Here is a 21,324-nt window from a genome sequence, read left to right as displayed (position 1 = left end):
TAGACCGGCAAGTCATTCTCCTCTTCATTTAACAAGTATTGGGTGCCTATCTATTCGGTACCAGGTACTGGGCCAGGCACTGGAGATACAGCAATGATCTAGACAGAATTTGTCCCAAGATGTCAGACAAAAAACAATATACCTATTTATAATTTTATATTGTAACAAGTGCTATGAAGAAAAACAATTGAGTGCCGTGAAAGAATAATAAGGACAGATCTATTTAGATAGGGTTGCTAGATGTATCATTTAAGAGGGCAGGTAGTTGCGGTTCTGACACCAGCTAGTTGAGTGCAGGCATGCCGCCTGGGCGCTGCCGCTCCCTCCTCCCCAAGCAACCTTGCTGCAAAGCCTCAGATCCGCGCACGCGCACAGACGGTTGCCATGGGGACAGCTGTCCGGCGCAAGCGCAGACGGCCATAAAATGGCGTCCGTGGCGGCTGCCCGAGCAGTTCCTGTGGGCCGTGGGCTCCGGGATCTGCAACGAACCCTACCTCTTGTAGTGATTCTCGGGGCAACGGGCACCGGCAAATCCACGCTGGCATTGCAGCTAGGCCAGCGGCTCGGTGGTGAGATCGTCAGCGCTGACTCCATGCAGGTATGGCAGTGCGGTTGGTCCTGGCGCCTGGGAATCCCGGAGGCCGCTTGGACACGCTGTGGCAAAGGTCTAAAAGGCTGAACCCAAGGCTTGTAGGGGCGGAGGGGGTAGGTAAAAGGAGCCCATACTTACTAGGCGCCCGCCGCATGCCAGACACAGTGCCAGATGTTTCCCCTTCATCTCATTAACTTCTTACGACGTTACTTTTTGGTAGGTTCTATTACCTCCTTTTATGGAGAAGGGAGTTGGCGTTTAGGGAGGTGAAATGACCCTTTCCATGTCACATCGCGAATAAGTGGAAGACATGGTAATTGAACCTACAAGATCGTTATATAGGCATCCAGTAAATATCTTTTGAATGAAAATTATTTCAGCGCTTTTGTTATAACTCTAACCCTAGCCCAGCGAGATCAGGATAAATTGGATGCCGCCTATGGTGTCTGCTGGGGGCGTGGAATAGGGTTGACAGTCAGGAGACCTGGATTCTAGTCCCAAATCTGTCATTGGCCATGCAACTTCGGATCAACAATGTCGTTTATTTGGACGTTATTTTATGTGACTGTGAAGTGAGGAAAATGTCACCTACCGAACAAGGTTGTAGTGCTTGATAAATGAGATCTTGAGCGTTAGAACGAAGAACAGAGTGCCCTGTACCGAATAAGGCCAGACTCGTGGTAAATGCTTTTTTAAGCGGCGCTTTTAAATCCTACTGACCGATTTAAAGTTGAAGAGGCTTTGTCCTCTTTGGACTGGGGGGCCCAGAATCAGTTGTACATCAAATCTGGGAGCATTTTGCTCGATTAAGAGTGGATGACATTTTGGGCAAATACCTGATGGAGGAATTACAGCAGGCATTGAAAAGAATGTAGTTTTGAGTCTTCATAGAGTAAATGAGATGTTGAACATGAAATGCCTGGCACTGAACCTAGCACCTGATGAGTACTCAGCAAAGAAGGGCATTTCCTTTCCCCAACTCTCCCAGAAGCCAGTGGGCATGGTTTCTGCTTTCATTAGTTATTTGTCGTGACAAGACCGTCAGCACACATGAAACGATCGGATATTCAACAAATAATTTGTTTGCAGTCTACTTTGTGCCAGCTTCAGAAGACAATTTAGTTCAAATCCCAGCTGTCTTTTCCAAGATATGCAACTATGGCCTAACCTCTTCATGCCTTTGTTTCTTCTTCTGTAAAGTAGAAAGAATAATATCAATAACACAACCTTATTGTGATGATTAAGTGAGATAAAGTATGTGCAGTACTTTATACAATATATGGCTCATAGTAAGAGCTAAAAATATAGGAGCTGCTATTTTCTGCAAGGCCCTACTGGAGAAACAGAATCATGATCCCTGCCCTTAATGAGTTTCAGTCCAGCTGAACATGAAACAAGGCAGAGCTAATAAATGTTTGGACATTGGTATTAATGGATTTGCAAGGTGTTGGGAGGAGAGAGACTACAAATGTTAGATTTTATGACAAACAAGTATTATAGAATTTCTGAGACAGGAGAAATCAGTGAAGGCTGGCTTAGTATGGAAAGCTGTCCGAAAAGGGGCTTTAAAAATAGGTTAAGTTTGGATAGGTAAGAAAGAAGAAAAGGCTTATTGAAGAAAAGAACACGAGGCTGGTCCAAAGGTACGGAGTTGTCTTAGTTGATTGTTCGCAGTCAGTTACAGGTGGAACTCCTTTTTCTACTCTTTGGCCCCCTCTCACTACTGTACATGACTAGTCTTTAAAATAAAAGGAGCATGAATGAAGATGAAGATTTAGAAGGTGAAATGGGCATAGTGTATAGGTAGGATAGTAAAAGGAGAATATTTAATTGTACCTATGGAATGTGAGATGAGTAACATGATGAAGACAGTGTGTAAGGAACGTTAATTTGTGAGCAGTACATGTGGTACTTGAATGAAAAATATCCAAGAATGGTGTAATAATAGATCTTTGGTCTGATACGTCAGAGACTTGAGTAATAAGAGTTCCAGTAAGATGGAGTTACACTGATGACATCTAAGTCCATGCCAATATTTATGTTCTATACTTTATTTATTTTTATTTTTGAGACAGAATTTCGCTTTTGTCGTCTAGGCAGGAGTGCAGTGGTGCAATCTTGGCTCACTGCGGCCTCTACCTCCTGAGTTCAAGGATTCTCCTGCCTCAGCCTCCCAAGTAGCTGGGATTACAAGCATACACCACCACACCTGGCTAATTTTTGTATTTTTAGTAGAGATGGGGATTCACCATGTGGGCCATGCTGGTCTTGAACTCCTGGCCTTGAGTTATTCGCCTCAGCCTCCCAAATTACTGGGATTACAGGCGTGAGCCACCGTACCTGGCTCTTGTTCTACAATTTCTATATTTCTGGGTTGCCTTGGTGTTAGTGGGAATGAAGGGGAAGAGAGAGATGTAACATTTTGAAGGTAGTCATGTTACAATAGGAGTTCAGTAGTCGGGGAAGAAAGTGATTCCCACAGTGTGAATCTGGATTCAGGTTTACATGTCTAGGAGAGTATGGTGAACCTGGAAGTCAGAGAGATATTTCAGGGCACATGGGAGTGGTAACAGGACATCCAAAGGGGATGTCTAGTTGGTGGATGTGTGGAGAATGGCACAGAAGTGAATCTACTTCAGGACAGTTTTTCCCTCTACTTAGTGGAACCTATGTGTCTACATAACCATGCGGCTTGCTCCCCTCTTTGTTCAGGTCTTTACTCATGTCACCATATTAAGGCCTCTGACTGCCTCCCCCCATAAACTACGCATAGTTCCTGTCAAGAAAGTGTTCTCAATAATTTTCCATCTTTTTTTTTTTTTTTTTTTTTGAGACAGAGTCTCACTCTGTCACCCAGGCTGGAGTGCAATGGTGTGATCACGGCTCATTGCAACCTCTGCCTCCCTGGTTCAAGCAATTCTCCTGCCTCAGTCTCCCAAATAGCTGGGATTACAGGTGCCCACCCCACACCCAGTTTTGTGGGGTTTTTTTTGTTTTTTTTTTTTTGAGATGGAGTTTCGCTCTTGTTACCCAGGCTGGAGTGCAATGGCACGATCTCGGCTCACCGCAACCTCTGCCTCCTGGGTTCAGGCAATTCTCCTGCCTCAGCCTCCTGAGTAGCTCAGATTACAGGCACGTGCCACCATGCCCAGCTACTTTTTTGTATTTTTAGTAGAGACGGGGTTTCACCACGTTGACCAGGATGGTCTCGATCTCTTGATCTCGTGATCCACCCGCCTCGGCCTCCCTAAGTGCTGGGATTACAGGCGTGAGCCACCGCGCCCGAAAGTTTTGTATTTTTGATAGAGACAGAGTTTTGTCTTGTTGGCCAGACTTGGCTGGAACTCCTGACAGGTGATCCACCTGCCCCAGCCTCCCAAAGTGCTGGGATTACACATGTGAGCCACCGTGGGCCTTACATCTATTTTTAAGTAAGTTACTGGGTTCTGACAGGGAGGGTTGGATATAGCTCTAATAGCTATTAGGTCTTTTTACTCTTTCTAGCTGTGTACCATAGAAACGTTTGTTTCTTTTCTTTCTTTCTTTTTTTGAGACAGTCTCCCTCTGTCACCTAGGCTGGAGTGCAGTGGCATAATCTTGGCTCCCTGCTACCTCCACCTCCTAGGTTTAAACTATTTTTGTGCCTTAGCCTCCCAAGTAGCTGGGATTACAGGTTCGTGCCACCATGCCTGGCTTTTTTTTTTTTTTTTTTTTGTATTTTTAGTAGAGATGGTTTTTTGCCATGTTAGCCAGGCTGGCCGTGAACCCCTGGCCTCTTGCCTCAGTCTCCCAAAGTGCTGGGATACAGGTATGAGTCACAGTGCCTGGCCTACACCTTGTGTTTGTTTTGTTTTGTTTTGTTTTGAGGCGTTGTTTCGCTCTTGTTGCCCAGGCTGGAGTGCAATGGCTCAATCTCTGCTCGCTGCAACCTCTGCCTCCCGGGTTCAAGCAATTCTCCTGTCTCAGCTTCCCGAGTAGCTGGGATTACAGGCATGCACAACCACAATCGGCTAATTTTGTATTTTTTTTTTTTCAGTAGAGACATGGTTTCTCCATGTTGGTCAGGCTAGTCTGGAACTCCTGACCTCAGGTGATCTGCCGGCCTTGGCCTCCCAAAGTGCTGGGATTATAGGCGTGAGCTACCACGCCCAGACTATAGCTTGTGGTTTTCTTTTTTGAGACTGCGTCTCGCTCTGTTGCCTAGGCTAGAGTGCAGTGGCACGATCTCAGCTCACTGCAACCTCTGCCTCCCAGGTTCAAGCGATTCTCCTGCCTCAGCCTCCTGAGTAGCTGGGATTGCAGGTGCTTGCCACCACGCCCAGCTAAATTTTGTATTTTTAGTATAGATGGGGTTTTACCATATTGGCCAGGCTGGTCTTGAACTCCTGACCTGGTAATTTGCCTGCCTCGGCCTCCCAAAGCGCCAGGATTACAAACACGAGTCACTGCACCTGGCCTTCTTCTTTTTTTTTTTTTTTTTTTTTTGAGACAGAGTTTCGCTCTTGTTACCCAGGCTGGAGTGCAATGGTGCAATCTCGGCTCACCGCAATCTCCACCTCCTGGGTTCAGGCAATTCTCCTGTCTCAGCCTCCTGAGTAGCTGGGATTACATGCATGTGCCACCATGCCCAGCTAATTTTTTCTATTTTTTAATAGAGACAGGGTTTCACCATGTTGACTCGGATGGTCTCGATCTCTTGACCTCATGATCCACCTGCCTCAGCCTCCCAAAGTGCTGGGATTACAGGCTTGAGCCACCACGCCCGGACTTTTTTTTTTTCTTCTTTGAGACGGAAGTCTTGCTCTGTTGCCAGGCTGGAGTACAGTGGCACAATCTTGGCTCACTGCAACCTCCGCCTCTTGGGTTCAAGTGATTCTCCTGCCTCAGCCTCCCAAGTAGCTGGGACTACAGTCATGTGCCACCACCCCTGACTAAGTTTTTGTATTTTCAACAGAAACAGGGTTTCATCATGTTAGCTAAGATAGTCTTGATTTCCTGACCTCATGATCCACCTGCCTCGGGCTCCCAAAGTGCTGGGTTTACAGGAGTGAGCCACTGCACTGGCTGGGAGTTTTTAACTTGTATGCCACTCATCCTTCATAGGAGTGTGCTACATTCTGATCAGGATATAAGATATATTTTAGCATTCATATTGTAAATCACAGTGTTAATTCATAGTGGTATCTGTCAAGTGGAGTGTTTAACTGACTGAAAGCCACCTGATGCACTCTTTGGAGATAAAATTTGCCCCAGCTAAGAGATATTAATAGGATCTAATGTCAAGTTGGTACCAAAGAAGTGTCTATTGGAACAAAGGGTAAACTTGGACTTGTGGAGAGCCTAGACAGAACAACAAACTTCTTTGTTGTAACAGATCAAAGGGTGACCAAATAGAAAGTGTGATGATTAGAAAGTCTTTTCAAGTTTCCAAATTGGGTTTTTTACAACTAGCACTTGCATTTTTGTAATTCCTTTTGGTGTCCTGCTGAAAATTTTGTATTTAGAAGTATGCCAGTAACTCAAAAACTATTGTACAACACTATCTTAAATATTAAATTATCTCACACCTCATACTGCTTGTTACCCCTTTGTCCTACTTTAAACTGTAGGGTCATCCCCAGAGCAACACCTATATCACCTATAGGGCAGTTCCTATCCAGAGAAAGTATTTGTTTTTGTAAACATTGAATAAGTGCTTTAAACTCTTGAGGTAAAACTACAATGGGGTTGTTAAAGGTATTGTGTCTAGAGCGATAATTTCTTCATGTAGCCTGATATGCAGTGACTTGCTTCTCTAGCCATCTGGCATTTGAAGGTCCTGCCTGTCCTCTTGCTTCCCAGTATTTTTTTCCTTTTTTTTCCTATGACACAGCCTCAGGAGGTCCTAAAAACATGTGCCTTCCCTTATGCATGGATTCTTATGCATGGTATTTGTGGACTGGGAAATCATAACTACTTTCTGAGGGAATTACCTGCTTTGGGATTTCTCTTAGGTTTTGCTGAGGATTTCTATGTGGCAGTTCTGACAGAAGTGAGAAACAACATTTGTGCTTTATTTGCTGAGTCTTCTGAATGGTGGTGGTTTCACAAATTATAGAAATAAAAATATTCTCATTCTGTAGTAAAAGTCTGAATTCAAGGAGGGACAGGTAATACGATCCCTGTTTTCCAGGATGGAAAAACTGCAGGTACAGAAAGATTAAAGAGCCGTCTAGAGATCACACTGCAAGACACTGGGAATTGGATCTGGGTCTTCTAACTCATTTGTAGAGTCTGATATATTTCAGGAAGATGATACCGAAGGTCTTCTTTTCAGTCTGTCTTTTTCTTGGCATGTAAATTCAAGGTACAATGCGAGGCCTTCAGTGACTGGATGAAACATTGTACTGAGAAAATTGAAGGCACTTGCCAAACGTGTACAATAATGTCCTGGAAATACAAACTACCAGCTATATGCTAAGAGAAAAAAAAAACCAAAGTGTTCTGTTTGGGTTTATAGAGAGGAAGTATCTCTAATGCCTCAGTTCTTCAAGTCCTGTGGAAAAGCATTAGCTGTACATAGGAGTGCAGTTCGTTTTGTGTTTGTTTAAACCTACAAGAGGAAAAGCAAATGATTCTTGGCAGTCTGACTAATAAGCAAGCAGAGTATGTATCATCTTATCTAATAGATGTGGCACTCTTTGTTCTTCTTCCTTTTTTTAAATTTTTTTTGTAGGCGGAGTCTTGGTCTTGTCACCCAGGCTGGAGTACATTGGCTCCATCTTGGCTGAATACAGCCTCTGCGTCTTGGGTTCACCTGATTCTCCTGCCTCAGGCTCCCAGGTAGCTGGGATTACAGGCTCCTGCCACCACACCCAGCTAATTTTTGTTTTTTGTTTTTTTTTTGAGATGGAGTTTCGCTCTTGTTACCCAGGCTGGAGTGCAATGGCGCGATCTCGGCTCTCTGCAACCTCCGCCTCCATGCTGTTTTATACTTTTCCCTCTAAGTCCTATTTATTTATTCATTCTTCCTCCATCCCATTCTTTTCCTCTGTACCACTGTGTACATTTTATCAGGCAGAGAAGTGGGAAGAATAATATTACTGACAAAAGAACACTATGGGCAAAGTAAAGAAAGTACCTGATATGTTTTCAATGAATGACCAGCAACTACCTGGCATAGAGGGTACTTGAGGGACAGTAGTAGGAGGTAAAATGAGAAATCTAGATCCTGGGAACAAATTTTTGAGGCCCTCAAAAGTCATGCCATGTAGTTTGAGGTTTTAAAGAGAGAAGTGGTGGTAAATCTGTTTTACAAAGTAACTGGGTGGCGAGTGGGTTAGAGAAGGAAAAAGTTTAGGATTCTGTTACATTAGCCTGGGTGAGAGAGGCTGGAGTTGGGTTTTCACTAGAGAGAATAGGTAACCATTTGAATATTTCAGAAATACAACCAAGAGGATTTTGGTTATTGAATTGGAAAGACTACGAAAAAAAAATGAGAACAAATGTAATTTTGTATTTTTAGTAGAGATGGGGTTTTGCCATGTTGGCCAGGCTGGTCACAAACTCCTGACCTCAGGTGATTTCCACCACCTCAGCCTCCCAAAGTGCTGGGATTACAGGTGTGAGCCACCTCTCCGGCCAACGTTGAGCTTCTTTTCATATGCTTATTTTCCATCTGTATATCTTTGGTGAAGTGTCTGTCAGATCTTTTGCCCACAGGAGTGGGGTTGTTTGTTTTCTTATTGTTGAATTTTAAGAGTTCTTTATATATATCCTGGGTCCAAATCCTTTATCAGATATGTTATTCACAAATATTTTCTCCCAATCTGTGGCTTATTTTTTCATTTTCTTCACAGTGTCTTTCACAAGCAAAAGTTCTAAATTGTTATAATACCTAATTTATCTGTTTTGTTCTTTTATGAATTGTGTCTTTGAAGTCATCTTAAAAACTTATTGTCGGCCGGGCACGGTGGCTCAAGCCTGTAATCCCAGCACTTTGGGAGGCCGAGGCGGGTGGATCACGAGGTCGAGAGAGCGAGACCATCCTGGTCAACATGGTGAAACCCCGTCTCTACTAAAAATATAAAAAATTAGCTGGGTGTGGTGGCGCGTGCCTGTAATCCCAGCGCTTAGGAGGCTGAGGCAGGAGAATTGCTTGAGCCCAGGAGGCAGAGGTTACGGTGAGCCAAGATCGCGCCATTGCACTCCAGCCTGGGTAACAAGAGCGAAATTCCGTCTCAAAAAAAAAAAAAAAAAAAAAAAAAAAAACTTATTGTCAAACCCAGGGTCATGCAAATTTTGTTTTCTTTTCTTTTTTTTTAGATGGAATTTTGCTTTGTTGCCCAGGCTGAAGTGCAGTGGCTCAATCTCGGCTCACTGCAACCTTTGTCTCTCGGGTTCAAGCAATTCTTCAGCCTTGGCCTCCTGAGTAGCTGGCATTACAGGCACACACCACCACACCCAACTAATTTTTGCATTTTTAGTAGAGATGGGGTTTTGTCATGTTGGCCAGGCTGGTCTTGAACTCCTGATTTCTGGTGATCCACCTGTCTCAGCCTCCCAAAGTGCTATGATTACAGGCAAAAGCCACTATACTGGCTTCCCCCTTTTTTTTTTTTTTTTTTTAAGGTGTCTTATAACTTCGTACTGTACATTTAGGTCTGTGATCAACTTTGAATTAACTTTTGTATAAGGTTGTATATCAGATATATATGTGAATGTTCATTTGTAACAGCACCATTTTTGAAATACTATCCTTTCTCCATTGAATTGGCTTTTGCACCTTTGTCAAAACTGATTATATTTTTGAGTCTGTTTCTGGTATCTCTGTTCTGTTCCATTGAACTATGTGTCTGTTCTTTCACCAATATCACATTGTCTTGTATTGAAGCTTTATATTAAGTCTTGAAATTGAATAGTGTTAGCTCTCCAGCTTATCTACGTTATTGTTTTAGTCCGTTTATTATTTCTTTCTTTTTTTTTTTTTTTTTGAGACGGAGTTTCGCTCTTGTTACCCAGGCTGGAGTGCAATGGCGCGATCTCGGCTCACCGCAACCTCTGCCTCCTGGGTACAGGCACACACCACCATGCCCAGCTAATTTTTTTGTATTTTTAGTAGAGACGGGGTTTCACCATGTTGACCAGGATGGTCTTGATCTCTTGACCTCGTGATCCACCCGCCTTGGCCTCCCAAAGTGCTGCGATTACAGGCTTGAGCCACTGCACCCGGCCTATTATTTCATCATATAGACGCATCATGATTTACTTAACCAGTTTTCTGCTGAAGGACATTTGAAGTGTTCAGTTTCTTGCTGTTACAAATGATGCTGAGATGAACATCTCTGCACATACGTATTTTTGCCCTTATATGATTCGCTCTTCAGGATAAATTGCTAGAATGATATAGTTGGTTGAGAGGATACACACATGGCTTTTTCCCCCCATCTTCTTCCACTTCAAGAGCTTCAGTAGAGGGTATATTTTGTATTATTGTTCTCATTGAGGTTAAAATCACCTAATATTAACCATTTAAAAATGAACAATTCAGTCACATAGTACAATCACAATGTGGTACAGCCACCACGTCTATTTAGTTGCAAAATAGTTCATCACCCCAAAAGAAAATCCCATATCCATTAAGCAGTTACTCACCATTTCTCTTTCCAGGCAGCCCTGGAAACCTCCAGTCTGCTGTCTCTATAGATTTACCTATTCTGGGTTATTTCATATATATGAGAGAGAGAGAGAGACACACACACACACACACACACACACACACACACACACAGAGAGAGAGAGAGAGAGAGAGAGAGAGAGAGCGAGCGAGCAAGTGAGCGAGAGAGGCAGGCTGGTTCCACCTCTGCCTTCCAAAGTTCTGGGATTACAGGCATGAGCCACCATGCCTAGCCTGTGTCTGGCTTCTTTCACTTACATTAGTTGTAGCATGTATTGGTACTTTATTCCTTTTTTTTTTTTTTTTTTTTTTTTTTTTTGGAGACGGAGTTTCCGCTCTTGTTACCCAGGCTGGAGTGCAATGGCGCGATCTCGGCTCACAGCAACCTCCGCCTCCTGGGTTCAAGCAATTCTCCTGCCTCAGCCTCCTGAGTAGCTGGGATTACAGGCACGTGCCACCATGCCCAGATAATGTTTTGTATTTTTAGTAGAGACGGGGTTTCACCATGTTGACCAGGATGGTCTCGATCTCTTGACCTCGTGATCCACCCGCCTCAGCCTCCCAAAGTGCTGGGATTACATGGTACTTTATTCCTTTTTTTTTGAGACGGAGTTTCACTCTTGTTACCCAGGCTGGAGTGCAATGGTGCGATCTCGGCTCACTGCAACCTCCGCCTCCTGGGTTCAGGCAATTCTTCTGCCTCAGCCTCCTGAGTAGCTGGGATTACAGGCACGCGCCACCATGCCCAGCTAATTTTTTTTTTTTTTTTTTTTTTTTTTTTTATGAGAGGGAGTTTCGCTCTTGTTACCCAGGCTGGAGTGCAATGGCGCGATCTCGGCTCACCGCAACCTCTGCCTCCTGGGTTCAGGCAATTCTCCTGCCTCAGCCTCCCGAGTAGCTGGGATTACAGGCACGCGCTACCATGCCCAGCTAATTTTTTGTATTTTTGGTAGAGACGGGGTTTCACCATGTTGACCAGGATGGTCTCGATCTCTTGACCTCGTGATCCACCCGCCTCGGCCTCCCAAAGTGCTGGGATTACAGGCTTGAGCCACCGCGCCCGGCCCTACTTTATTCCTTTTAATAGTTGAATAATTTTCCGTAGTATGTCTATACTACAGTTAGTTTATCTGTTGGTAGACATTAGCACCTTTAGGCTATTGTAAATAACACTACTATGAATACAAGTGTACATGTTTGTTTTAGTACCTGTTTTGAATTATTTGGGGTATATACCAGGGAGTGGAATTGCTAGATCATGTGGTAATTCTGTATTTAACTTTTTAAGGAACTGCCATAGTGTTTTTCCACAGTGGCTATAACTTTTTACATTCCCACCAGCAAAGTACAAGGGTACCAGATTTCTCCCTATTGGTTCTAACACTTATTATTTTCCTTTTTAAAAAATTATAGCCATCCTAGTGGGTATGAAAGTGGCATCTTACTGTGGTTTTGATTTATATTTCCCTAGTGGCTAATGATTTTGAACATTTTTTGGTGTGTTTGTTGGCCATTTGTATCTTCTTTGGAAAAATAGCTGTTCAAAGTCGTTTGCTCATTTTACACTTGAGTTGTTTTTTGTTGATGAGTTGCACACATTATATTTTGAAACATATTGCCATACTACTTTGGAGAAAGTTTATACCAGTAGTATATCTGTTTCACCTCACATTTGCAGTTCTGTGTATTCCCTGTCTTTTTCATTCTTGTCACTCTGGTAAATAACAAATGGATTTCATTTTAATTACACTTCCAAGGGAGGTTAATTATCTTTTCAAGGATGTATTGGCCATTGGTATTTCTCCTTAATTTTATTTTTGTAGGAATGTTGTCCCTCTGTTTCCAGGGCTGGTCTTGAACTCTTGGCCTCAGGCGATCCTCATACCTCAGCCTCACAAAGCACTGGGATTACAGATGTGAGCCACTTTACCTAGCATGGCCACCTTTGTTTGTCTTTTTTGAGTTTTCTGTTTGTTACGCCTTTTATTTATTTTTTCTTTGAGATATGGTCTTACTCTGTTGCCCAGGCTAGAGTGCAGTGGTACAGTCTCTGCTCACTGCAGCCTCTACCTCCCAGGCTCAAGTGATCTTTCCACCTCAGCCTACCGAGTAGCTGTGACTACAGTCCCAGGTGTGCCACCCACACCTAACTAATTTTATTTGTTTGCTTTTGTAGAGACGGGGTTTTGCCATGTCACCCAGGCTGGTCTTCAACTCCTAAGCTCAAGCCATCTGCTTGCCTTTGCCTCCCAAAGTGTTGGAGTTATAGGCGTGAGACACCATTCTTGGCCAGCCATTAAAAAAAAAAAATACTAGAAGGCCGGGCGCGGTGGCTCAAGCTTGTAATCCCAGCACTTTGGGAGGCCGAGGCGGGTGGATCACGAGGTCGAGAGATCGAGACCATCCTGGTCAACGTGGTGAAACCCCGTCTCTACTAAAAATACAAAAAAATTAGCTGGGCATGGTGGCGTGTGCCTGTAATCCCAGCTACTCAGGAGGCTGAGGCAGGAGAATTGCCTGAACCCAGGAGGCGGAGGTTGCGGGGAGCCGAGATCGCGCCATTGCACTCCAGCCTGGGTAACAAGAGCGAAACTCCGTCTCAAAAAAAAAAAAAAAAAAAAAAAATGCTAGAGAGAGAGAGAGAGATTGAGAGAGAGATAGATCTCACTGTTGCCCAGGTTGGTCTCAAACTCCTGAGTGTAAGCAGTCTTCTCACATCAGCCTCCCAAAGTGTTAGGATTATAGGCATGAGCCACCACACCCAGCCTACAAATAGTTTTTTAACACTCTTTTTGAAAGAGTTCATGTCTGCCAGGTGTGGTGGCTCATGTCTGCAATCCTAACACTTTGGGAGGCTGAGGTGAGTGGATCACTTGAGCCCAGGAGTTAGAGACCAGCCTGAACAACATGACAAAACTCCATCTCTATAAAAAATTTAAAAATTAACCTTGGCCTGCTGGTGCACAACTGTGGTCCCAGGACTACTTGGGAGGTCGAGATGGGAGAATCGCTTGAGCCTGGAAAGTTACTGCAGTCAGCTGAGATTGCACCACCACACTCCAGCCTGGGCAACAGAGCACGACTCTGTCTCTTAAAAAACAGAAAAAAGCCGGGCGCAGTGGCTCAAGCCTGTAATCCCAGCGGTTTGGGAGGCCGAGGTGGGCGGATCACGAGGTCAAGAGATCGAGACCATTCTCGCTGTGATGAAACCCCGTCTCTACTAAAAATACAAAAATTAGCCAGGTGTGGTGGCATGCGCCTGTAGTCCCAGCTACTCGGGAGGCTGAGGCAGAAGAATCGCTTGAACCCAGGAGGAGGAGGTTGCAGTGAGCCGAGATTGCACCACTGCACTCCAGCCTAGCGACAGAGCAAGACTCCGTCTCAAAAAAAAAAAAAAAAAAAAAAAAAAACAGAAAAAAAAAAAGAAAAGGAAACCATTATTACAAGTACTGTGTTAGGTAATGAGAAGTAAACCAAAAAAAGAAAAAGGAAAGGAAAAAAAAAGGAAAGGAAATTGTGTAGCTAACCAAACATATCCAGACCTAAGTATGCCTGGCTAACACAGGACCCCACAGTTAACCTGCAGTTACCTACAAGTATGTAGGGAAGAGCAACAGGGGCAATAAAGGCATGAAAGCCCTGGGTGTGTATTCATTTCTATTAGCAACACTAGCAACTAGTGACTTTTGTTTCCTGAGATGATATGTTGCCCCATCAACCTCATAGACTAAAGTGATCCTTCCACCTCAGCCTACCAAATAGCTGGGACTACAAGTGTGTGCCACCACACCCATGCTCAGCTAATTTTTAAATTTTTTATCCCTATGTTGTCCAGGCTGGTCTCGATCTCCTGAGGTCAAGTGATCACTCCCTACTTAGTGCTTATCTACCTGGCATCATTTTAAACATTTTGCATGCACTAACACTAATCTTCAGATAACCTCATAAGGAGTGTAGGTGCTCGTATTATCCTCATTTTATAGATGGGGACGCTTGAAGCAACAAAAAAATTAGATATTTAAATAATCTGCTAAGTGAAGGCCACTGCTGGATGGCAGAGGCAAAATTTGAACCTAGATGGTCCACTCCATGATACTCTTTTGTCTCCTCCTAACTTAGACATGGACCTCCAAGTACTGGAGTATCTCAGCTCTCATATGCTATTTTAGTTATCTTGAGATAAAATATCACTGAAATCATCAAAGATGGGCCAATCTTGAGGCTGTCAAGATGGCCAAAGAATGGAAACTTCATTATGAACATTACTTTCTCTCTTAAGCCCTTTGTTTTTGTGTCAGCATTATGGTCACATGGCGTTGTCTGTGTGTATATTTGTAGCTTTCTCTCATAAGAACCTTGAAGGGGTTCAGTGTGTGGTAGCTGTCTTTTCCTCAGTTTCTGGAATTTAATTTCACCTCAGTAGGAATTCATTACTTAAAGCAAACAAATACACCAGAGTCAAATGGGGATAAAAATTCTACTAGTAGGAGGCAGCAGAAATAGCTCGGGTTATAGGCAGGGCATCCTGGCATTAGTTCTGTCTCTGCTTCCAGCCAGTTACATGGTCAGGGGAGCCTCAGTATTCTCTAATACACAGTTTTGGGTGTTTGGACTGGATGGATGTTCTGAATTTCCTTATGCCCGTGCTTCTCCAGTGTTGGTTTGCAGGTGAACTTCCAAGCTGCTGCTGCAGAAGCTCTATGTTGCAGTTTCTCATGTTTTAACTTAAAAATACATGCCAATTTTGCATTCTCTGCCCTAATGTTTCTTTAGATGTCAAAATGTTTCAATTTTTTAAAATTACTTAGTAAGATTGATGCTTCAGAAGAATGTACCACATGCATATTATACACATCTCAGTTTGAAAACTGTAGCCTTATGTGATTCTGGTTTCTTTTCCCTTAAAGGGAAGAGCCATAGGAAAGAATAAAAGCCATAATCTGCACTCTAAATTTCAAACCATGAGTTTCACCACACTTACAAAGCAGGCACAGGTTCTTCTGCTTTTTTTTTTTTTTTTTTTTTGAGACAGAGTTTCACTCTTGTTACCCAGGCTGGAGTGCAATGGTGCAATCTCGGCTCACCGCAACCTCCGCCTCTTGGATTCAGGCAATTCTGTCTCAGCCTCCTGAGTAGCTGGGATTACAGGCATGCACCACCATGCCCAGCTAACTTTTTGTATTTTTAGTGGAGACGGGGTTTCTCCTTGTTGACCAGGATGGTCTCGATCTCTTGACCTCGTGATCCACCCGCCTTGGCTTCCCAAAGTGCTGGGATTACAGGCTTGAGCCACCGCGCCCGGCCCAAAAAAAGTTATTTTTTTAATGAAAAAGTAAAGTTAATCAAGAGATCAACCTTTCCCCTACTCTTCAACATCTCTTCAGTTGAACTTGTTTAAAGGAAAATCATCTTCCCAGTGAGTCCCAACATCCTTTAAGAAAATAATTTTTCCTTTCGTGTACCTATGATAAAACTGTCTTTTCTCCCGAAGCTTGGACTGTTGGAACTAGAAGAAATTAGCTGGGCATGGTAACAGGTGCCTGTAATCCCAGCTACTTGGGAGCCTCAGGCAGGAGAATCGCTTGAACCTGGGAGGGGGAGGTTGCAGTGAACCAAAATCTCGCCACTGCACTCCAGCTTGGGAAACAGAGACTCCATCTTAAAAAAAAAAAAGAAAAGAAAAGAAAGAAAGAACTAGAAGAGATGTTAGATGTGAGAAACTTGAGGTTCCAGAAGAGAAATCTGACCTTCTTTCCCTCCCTCCTTCGCTCCCTCTCTCTCTCCTTTTTCCTCCCTTCTTTCTCTTCCTTCCTTCCTTCCCTCCCTTCGTCTTTTCTTTTTTCTTTCTTCTTTCTTTTTCTTCTTTCCTTTCCTTCCTTTTTTTCTTTTCTTCCTTTCTTTTTTATTTTTATTTTTTTTTAATTTTTCTTTATTTTTTTTCCCTTTCTTTCTTTCTTGTTGTGCTGCCCAGGCTGGAGTGTAGTGGTGCAGTTATGGCCCACTGCAGCACACGCTCTTGAACTTAAGCAACCCTCCCATCTTAGCCTCCTGAGTAATTGAGACTACGTGCATGCCACCATACCTGACTAATTTTTTATTTTTTATTTTTTGATAGAGACAGTCTCACAATGTTGCCCAACTGGTCTTGAACTCTGGGCTCAAGTGAGCTGCCTGCCTAGGCCACCCATAGTGCTGGGATTACACGTGTGAGCCACCATGCCTGATGAGAGTCCTTACTATTAACCATTTTTCCAAATATTATGTGCTTCTCGCCATTATGTCCACTAGACAGTTGAATATACAGGTCTGGCACCACAAAAAGAGAACTAGATTGTGGATATGGATTTTGGGAGTTATCAGCACAATAATGGTTGTAGAAGCCATGGGTGTCACCCAGAGAAAGTTTATAATACAAAAAGGGCAGGTGGATGCCATAAAGACTGCTATTTCTCAATATTGTTCCCTGATGGGTATTGCTAATAGATCAGTGACTGGCCTCAGTAAAATAGATGGAAGAAGGTCTAGTGGGATAAGAAGAAAAACCTGGAAAGAATGGTGCCCTTGAAGCCTCAAAGGGGAGTGATTTATGAAGGAGAGAGAGCTCAATAGTATCAGATTGTTGCTTTTTCCATTACTTGTTTTGAGAGCTTAGTAGAAAACTGTTATATTTGGCAGTCAGGTTCGTTAATGATCTCAGTGAGATACCCATGGGGCAGTGGAGGGCAGCAAGCAGTGGATGATTATATTGAGCCATAATCCAAGGTTATGGTTTTCAAGGCAGGTATAATCCATTGAGGCAAGAAAGTGATTGAAGGACTTTAAGATCTAATTTGAAATGGGAAGGACATGAGTGAAAAGGTGAATGATAGCTTGCAGGGAAGGAACCAAACCAGGGGACAGCTTTCCCTTTTGCTTGTAGACAGCTATATTGGGACATCACAGCCAGCACCCAGAGCTCTGGGATCTGCCCACTGCCACAGACACTGCTGCTGATTAGCACACTCAGGGCCACCCTACAGCAAGGCAACCCAAAGAGATAGAGCCTTAAAAGGATGGGATCTTTGGCTGTACACTAAAAAAATTGTGGGGAGTATCTGCAAAGTGAAATTTCTTTAGATCAGAGATTCTCAATTTCAGGACTATTGACATTTTTGGGCCAGATAATTCTTTGTGGTAGGGGTGAGGGCTAGACCAGAGTGCATCATTGAATGTTTAGCAGCATCCTTGCCCTCTACCCTCTAGATGCTGGTAGCATTCCCAACTCCACAGTTGTGACAATAAAAAATGTTTCTTGCTGGGTACAGTGGCTCACACCTACAATCCCAGCACTCTGGGAGACTGAGGCGGGCGGATCACCTGAGGTCAGGAATTTGAGACCAGCTTGGCCAACATACTGAAATCCCATCTCTACTAAAAACACAAAAATAGGCTGTAATCCCAGCACTTTTGGAGGCTGAGGCAGGTGGATCACAAGGTTAAGAGTTCAAGACCAACCTGGCCGATATGGTGAAACCCTGTCTCTACTAAAAATACAAAAATTAGCTGGGTGTGGTGGCATATGCCTGTAGTCCCAGCTACTCAGGAGACTGAGGCAGAATCACTTGAACCTGGGAGGCAGAGGTTGCAGTGAGCTGAGATTGCGCCACACACTCCAGCCTGGGTCCATCTAAAAAAAAAAGAAAGAGAAAAAAAAACACACACAAAAATTAGCCAGGTATGGTGGCAGGTGCTTGTAATCCCAGCTACTTTAGGGTTTGAGGCAGGAGAATTGCTTGAACTCAGGAGGCAGAGGTTGCAGCAAGCCAAGATTACACCACTGCACCCCAGCCTGGGCAGTACAGCAAGACTCCATCTAAAAAAAAAAAAAAAAAAAGATTCTGGACATTGCCAGATGTCCCCCAGTGAACAAAATCACTTTGAGTTGAGAACCACTGCTCTGGATTCTGCTGGTTTTCCTGTAGGTCTCTGTTGTTGATTTCTTTGTTTTTTTGGTTTTTCCATATCTTTTTTTTTTTTTTTTCCGAGGCAGAGTCTTACTCTGTGGCCCAGGCTGGCGTGCAGTGGTGCAATCTTGGTTCACTGCAACCTCCACCTCCCTGGTTCAAGCGATTCTCCTGCCTCAGCCTTCCAAGTAGCTGGGATTACAGGCACGCACCACCACACCTGGCTAATTTTTGTATTCTTAGAAGAGACAGGGTTTCACCATGTTGGCCAGGCTGGTCTTAAACTCTTGACCTCATGATCCACCTGCCTCGGCCTCCCAAAGTGCTAGGATTACAGGCATGAGCCACCACGCCCGGCCCCCTGTTTTTTCCATATCTTCATTGTTATTGTTGTTTGTGGGTTTTTTTTTTAATCTTTTTTTTTCCTCTGTTATAGATTTCTTTTACATTCATTAGCTCCTCTGGGCATTTCAGCTCTGTTGATTTGGAGAGTTCAGGTTATTTCAGCCTTGTACCATTTTTCCAAAATTTATTTTCAGTCTGGAAATAAACCGTCAACAGAGATGAAATAAAAAGGTGTATTTTTCTATAATACCCAATTTAATGCCTAGGACATTAAACGTTTAATGGTTATAAACTTTTATATCATGTATCTCCTTTTATTACAGCTATTTGTGTCTAACTTGGACTCTGAGGACTAGCACTCTTTCTTTCTTTCTTTCTTTTTTCTTTTTTTTTTTTTTTTAAGAGACAGGGTCTTGCTCTGTTGCCCAGACTGGAGTGCAGCAGCACTTTCTTAGCTCACTCCAGTCTTGGACTCCTGGGCCCAAGCAATCCTCCTGCCTCAGGCTCCCAAATTGCTGGAAGGCACATGCCACCATACCTGACTAATTTTTAAATTTTTGGTAGAGATGGAGTCTCACTATGTTGGCCAGGCTGGTCTTGAACTCCTTATCTCAAATGATCCTCCTACTCAGCCTTCTAAAGTGCTGGGATTATAGGTGTGAGCCACCATGACTGGCCATGGGACTTTCTTCATCTTCTTTGTGTAACTAACCTCTTGCAGTATACCTTACACATAGTACCCTCTTAATAAATGTTTGCAGAGATAAGTCAGTTATGTTAGATAATTGATGAAGTGGGTTAAACCTGGAATTTTTCAGAATATTTCCGTCATCAGGCCCTACCAAGAAGCCAGTAGTCCCTCAGTATTGTCCAAATATTGTTTGTGCAGAGAAAAGCATTTGATTCCAAATAATGTCTATATACACAGATCACAGGTGTCCTTTGGGAGAAGGAGAAATGGAGCAGAGTAGCATGCTGTCTTTGAAAGATAACACAGATCCTTTTGGCTCTTCCCAGCATTCAGGATGATTGTAGGTAGGGTGATGCTGAAACTAATTGAAGCTGAAAAATAGGGGAAATGTAAGACATTCAGCTACAGATCTCATATGTGAATGTTTGCTAGGCTGGTAATAAAATCATAAGCCTGATTGTGGCATTTACAGCAGGGATGTGACCTAAACCTCTGGACCAAATGTGATGTTTACAAACTTGATTGATTTCTGAGTTTGTTTAGATATTTATGCTTGGTGAAAATGTGAAAAATGTTGTGTTTTTGCTTCTTAGCTGTGCAGTATGATTTTAATTGATAAAGGATACCCGTAAAAACACAATTCATAACTATACAGCTCAATACATTATCAAAAAATTAAAATACCTGTGTAACCACAACTCAGCTGAATTTCAGTTCAAGAAATAGAACATTATCAGCTTTTATAATTTTGAAAATTTTATTTTATTGCTGCTATTCACTGGTTTCTCATTGTGCCTAAAAGCTATCATCCAAGTCTTTTTTTTTTTAATTGTGGTATAACATTGACCATTAACCATTCCAGTGGCCATTTTAGTCCTTTCAGTATTTCAGTGGCATTAAGTACATTCACATTGCTCTGCAATCATTACCACCTTCCATCTCCAATAGGTTTTTATCTTCTTAAAATGAAACTGTACCCATTAAACAATAAATCCCTATTCTCCTCTCTCTCCAGTTTCTGGTAACTAACCTTCTACTTTATGTCTCTATGAATTTGACTACTCTAGGTACTTCATATGCATGAGATCGTACAGTGTTTGTTCTTTTGTGATTGACTTATTTCACTTAGCATAGTGTGTTCAAGGTTATCCATGTTGTAGCATGTGTCATCATTTCCTGCCCTTCTTTTTTTTTTTTTTTGAGACAGAGTCTCGCTCTGTAGCACAGGCTGGAATGCAGTGATGCGATCTCGGCTCACTGCAACCTCCACCTCCTGGGTTCAAGCAATTCTTCTGTCTCAGCTTCCTGAGTAGCTAGATTACAGGTGCCTGCCAACATGCCCAGCTAATTTTTGTATTTTTTCATAGAGGTAGGGTTTTACCGTATTTGTCAGGCTGGTCTCGAACTACTGACCTCAGGTGATCCACCCACCTTGGCCTCCAAAGTGCTGAGATTACAGGCATGAGCCACCTCACCCGGCCAATTTCCTGCCTTTCTGAAAGCTGAATAATACTCCATTGTATGCATAGACCACATTTTGTTTGTCCATTTATCTGTGGATGGATATTTGGATTACTTCACCTTTTGGCTATTGTGAATACTGCTGCTGTGAACATGGATGTGTAAATACCTGTCCAACACCCTGTTTTCAATTCTTTTGGGTATATACCTGAAGTGGAATCGATACGTTGTATGTTAATTCTGTTTTATTTTTTGAGGAACTGGCATATTGTTCTTCTTCTAGTTTTTGTTGTTGTTTTAAACTTATAGAGATGGGGGTCTCGTTATGTTGCCTAGGCTGATCTTGAACTCCTGGGTCTACCTTGGCCTTCCAGAGTGTTGGGATTACAGGCATGAGCCACCTTGCCCTTCTCAGAACTGCCATATTGTTTTCCGTAATAGCTGCACCATTTTACATTCCCCTCAGCAATGCACAGGGGTTCCAGTTTGTCTGCATCCTTGCCAACATTTGCTATTTTCTGTTTCTGTTTTTCTTTTTCTAATAGCCACTATAATGATTGTGAAAAAAAGACATCCATGTCTTTTTTTAAATAAACTTTTTGTTATGGAAATTTCCCAACATATGAAAAAAATAGGG

The 21,324-nt window shown here is 43.0% G+C and overlaps 1 protein-coding gene across 2 annotated transcripts in view; it reads left to right on the top strand.

Moving 5' to 3' along the window:
* Positions 1-404: 404 nt before the first annotated feature.
* Positions 405-21,324, top strand: part of TRIT1 (tRNA isopentenyltransferase 1) — a 43,174-nt gene continuing 22,254 nt past the window's right edge. For both annotated transcript variants that reach the window (XR_012512389.1, XM_074380591.1), the window contains exon 1: positions 405-598. Coding sequence is in view for 1 of the 2 variants with exons in the window: in XM_074380591.1 (XP_074236692.1) it covers positions 425-598 (174 nt within the window). In the remaining variant the exon portion in view is untranslated. The remainder of the gene's footprint in view (positions 599-21,324) is intronic.

Source organism: Saimiri boliviensis, chromosome 11, assembly GCF_048565385.1.
Source record: "Saimiri boliviensis isolate mSaiBol1 chromosome 11, mSaiBol1.pri, whole genome shotgun sequence".
In the NCBI taxonomy this organism is placed as follows: Eukaryota; Metazoa; Chordata; class Mammalia; order Primates; family Cebidae; genus Saimiri; species Saimiri boliviensis.
This window is presented reverse-complemented; position numbering and strand designations above follow the sequence as displayed.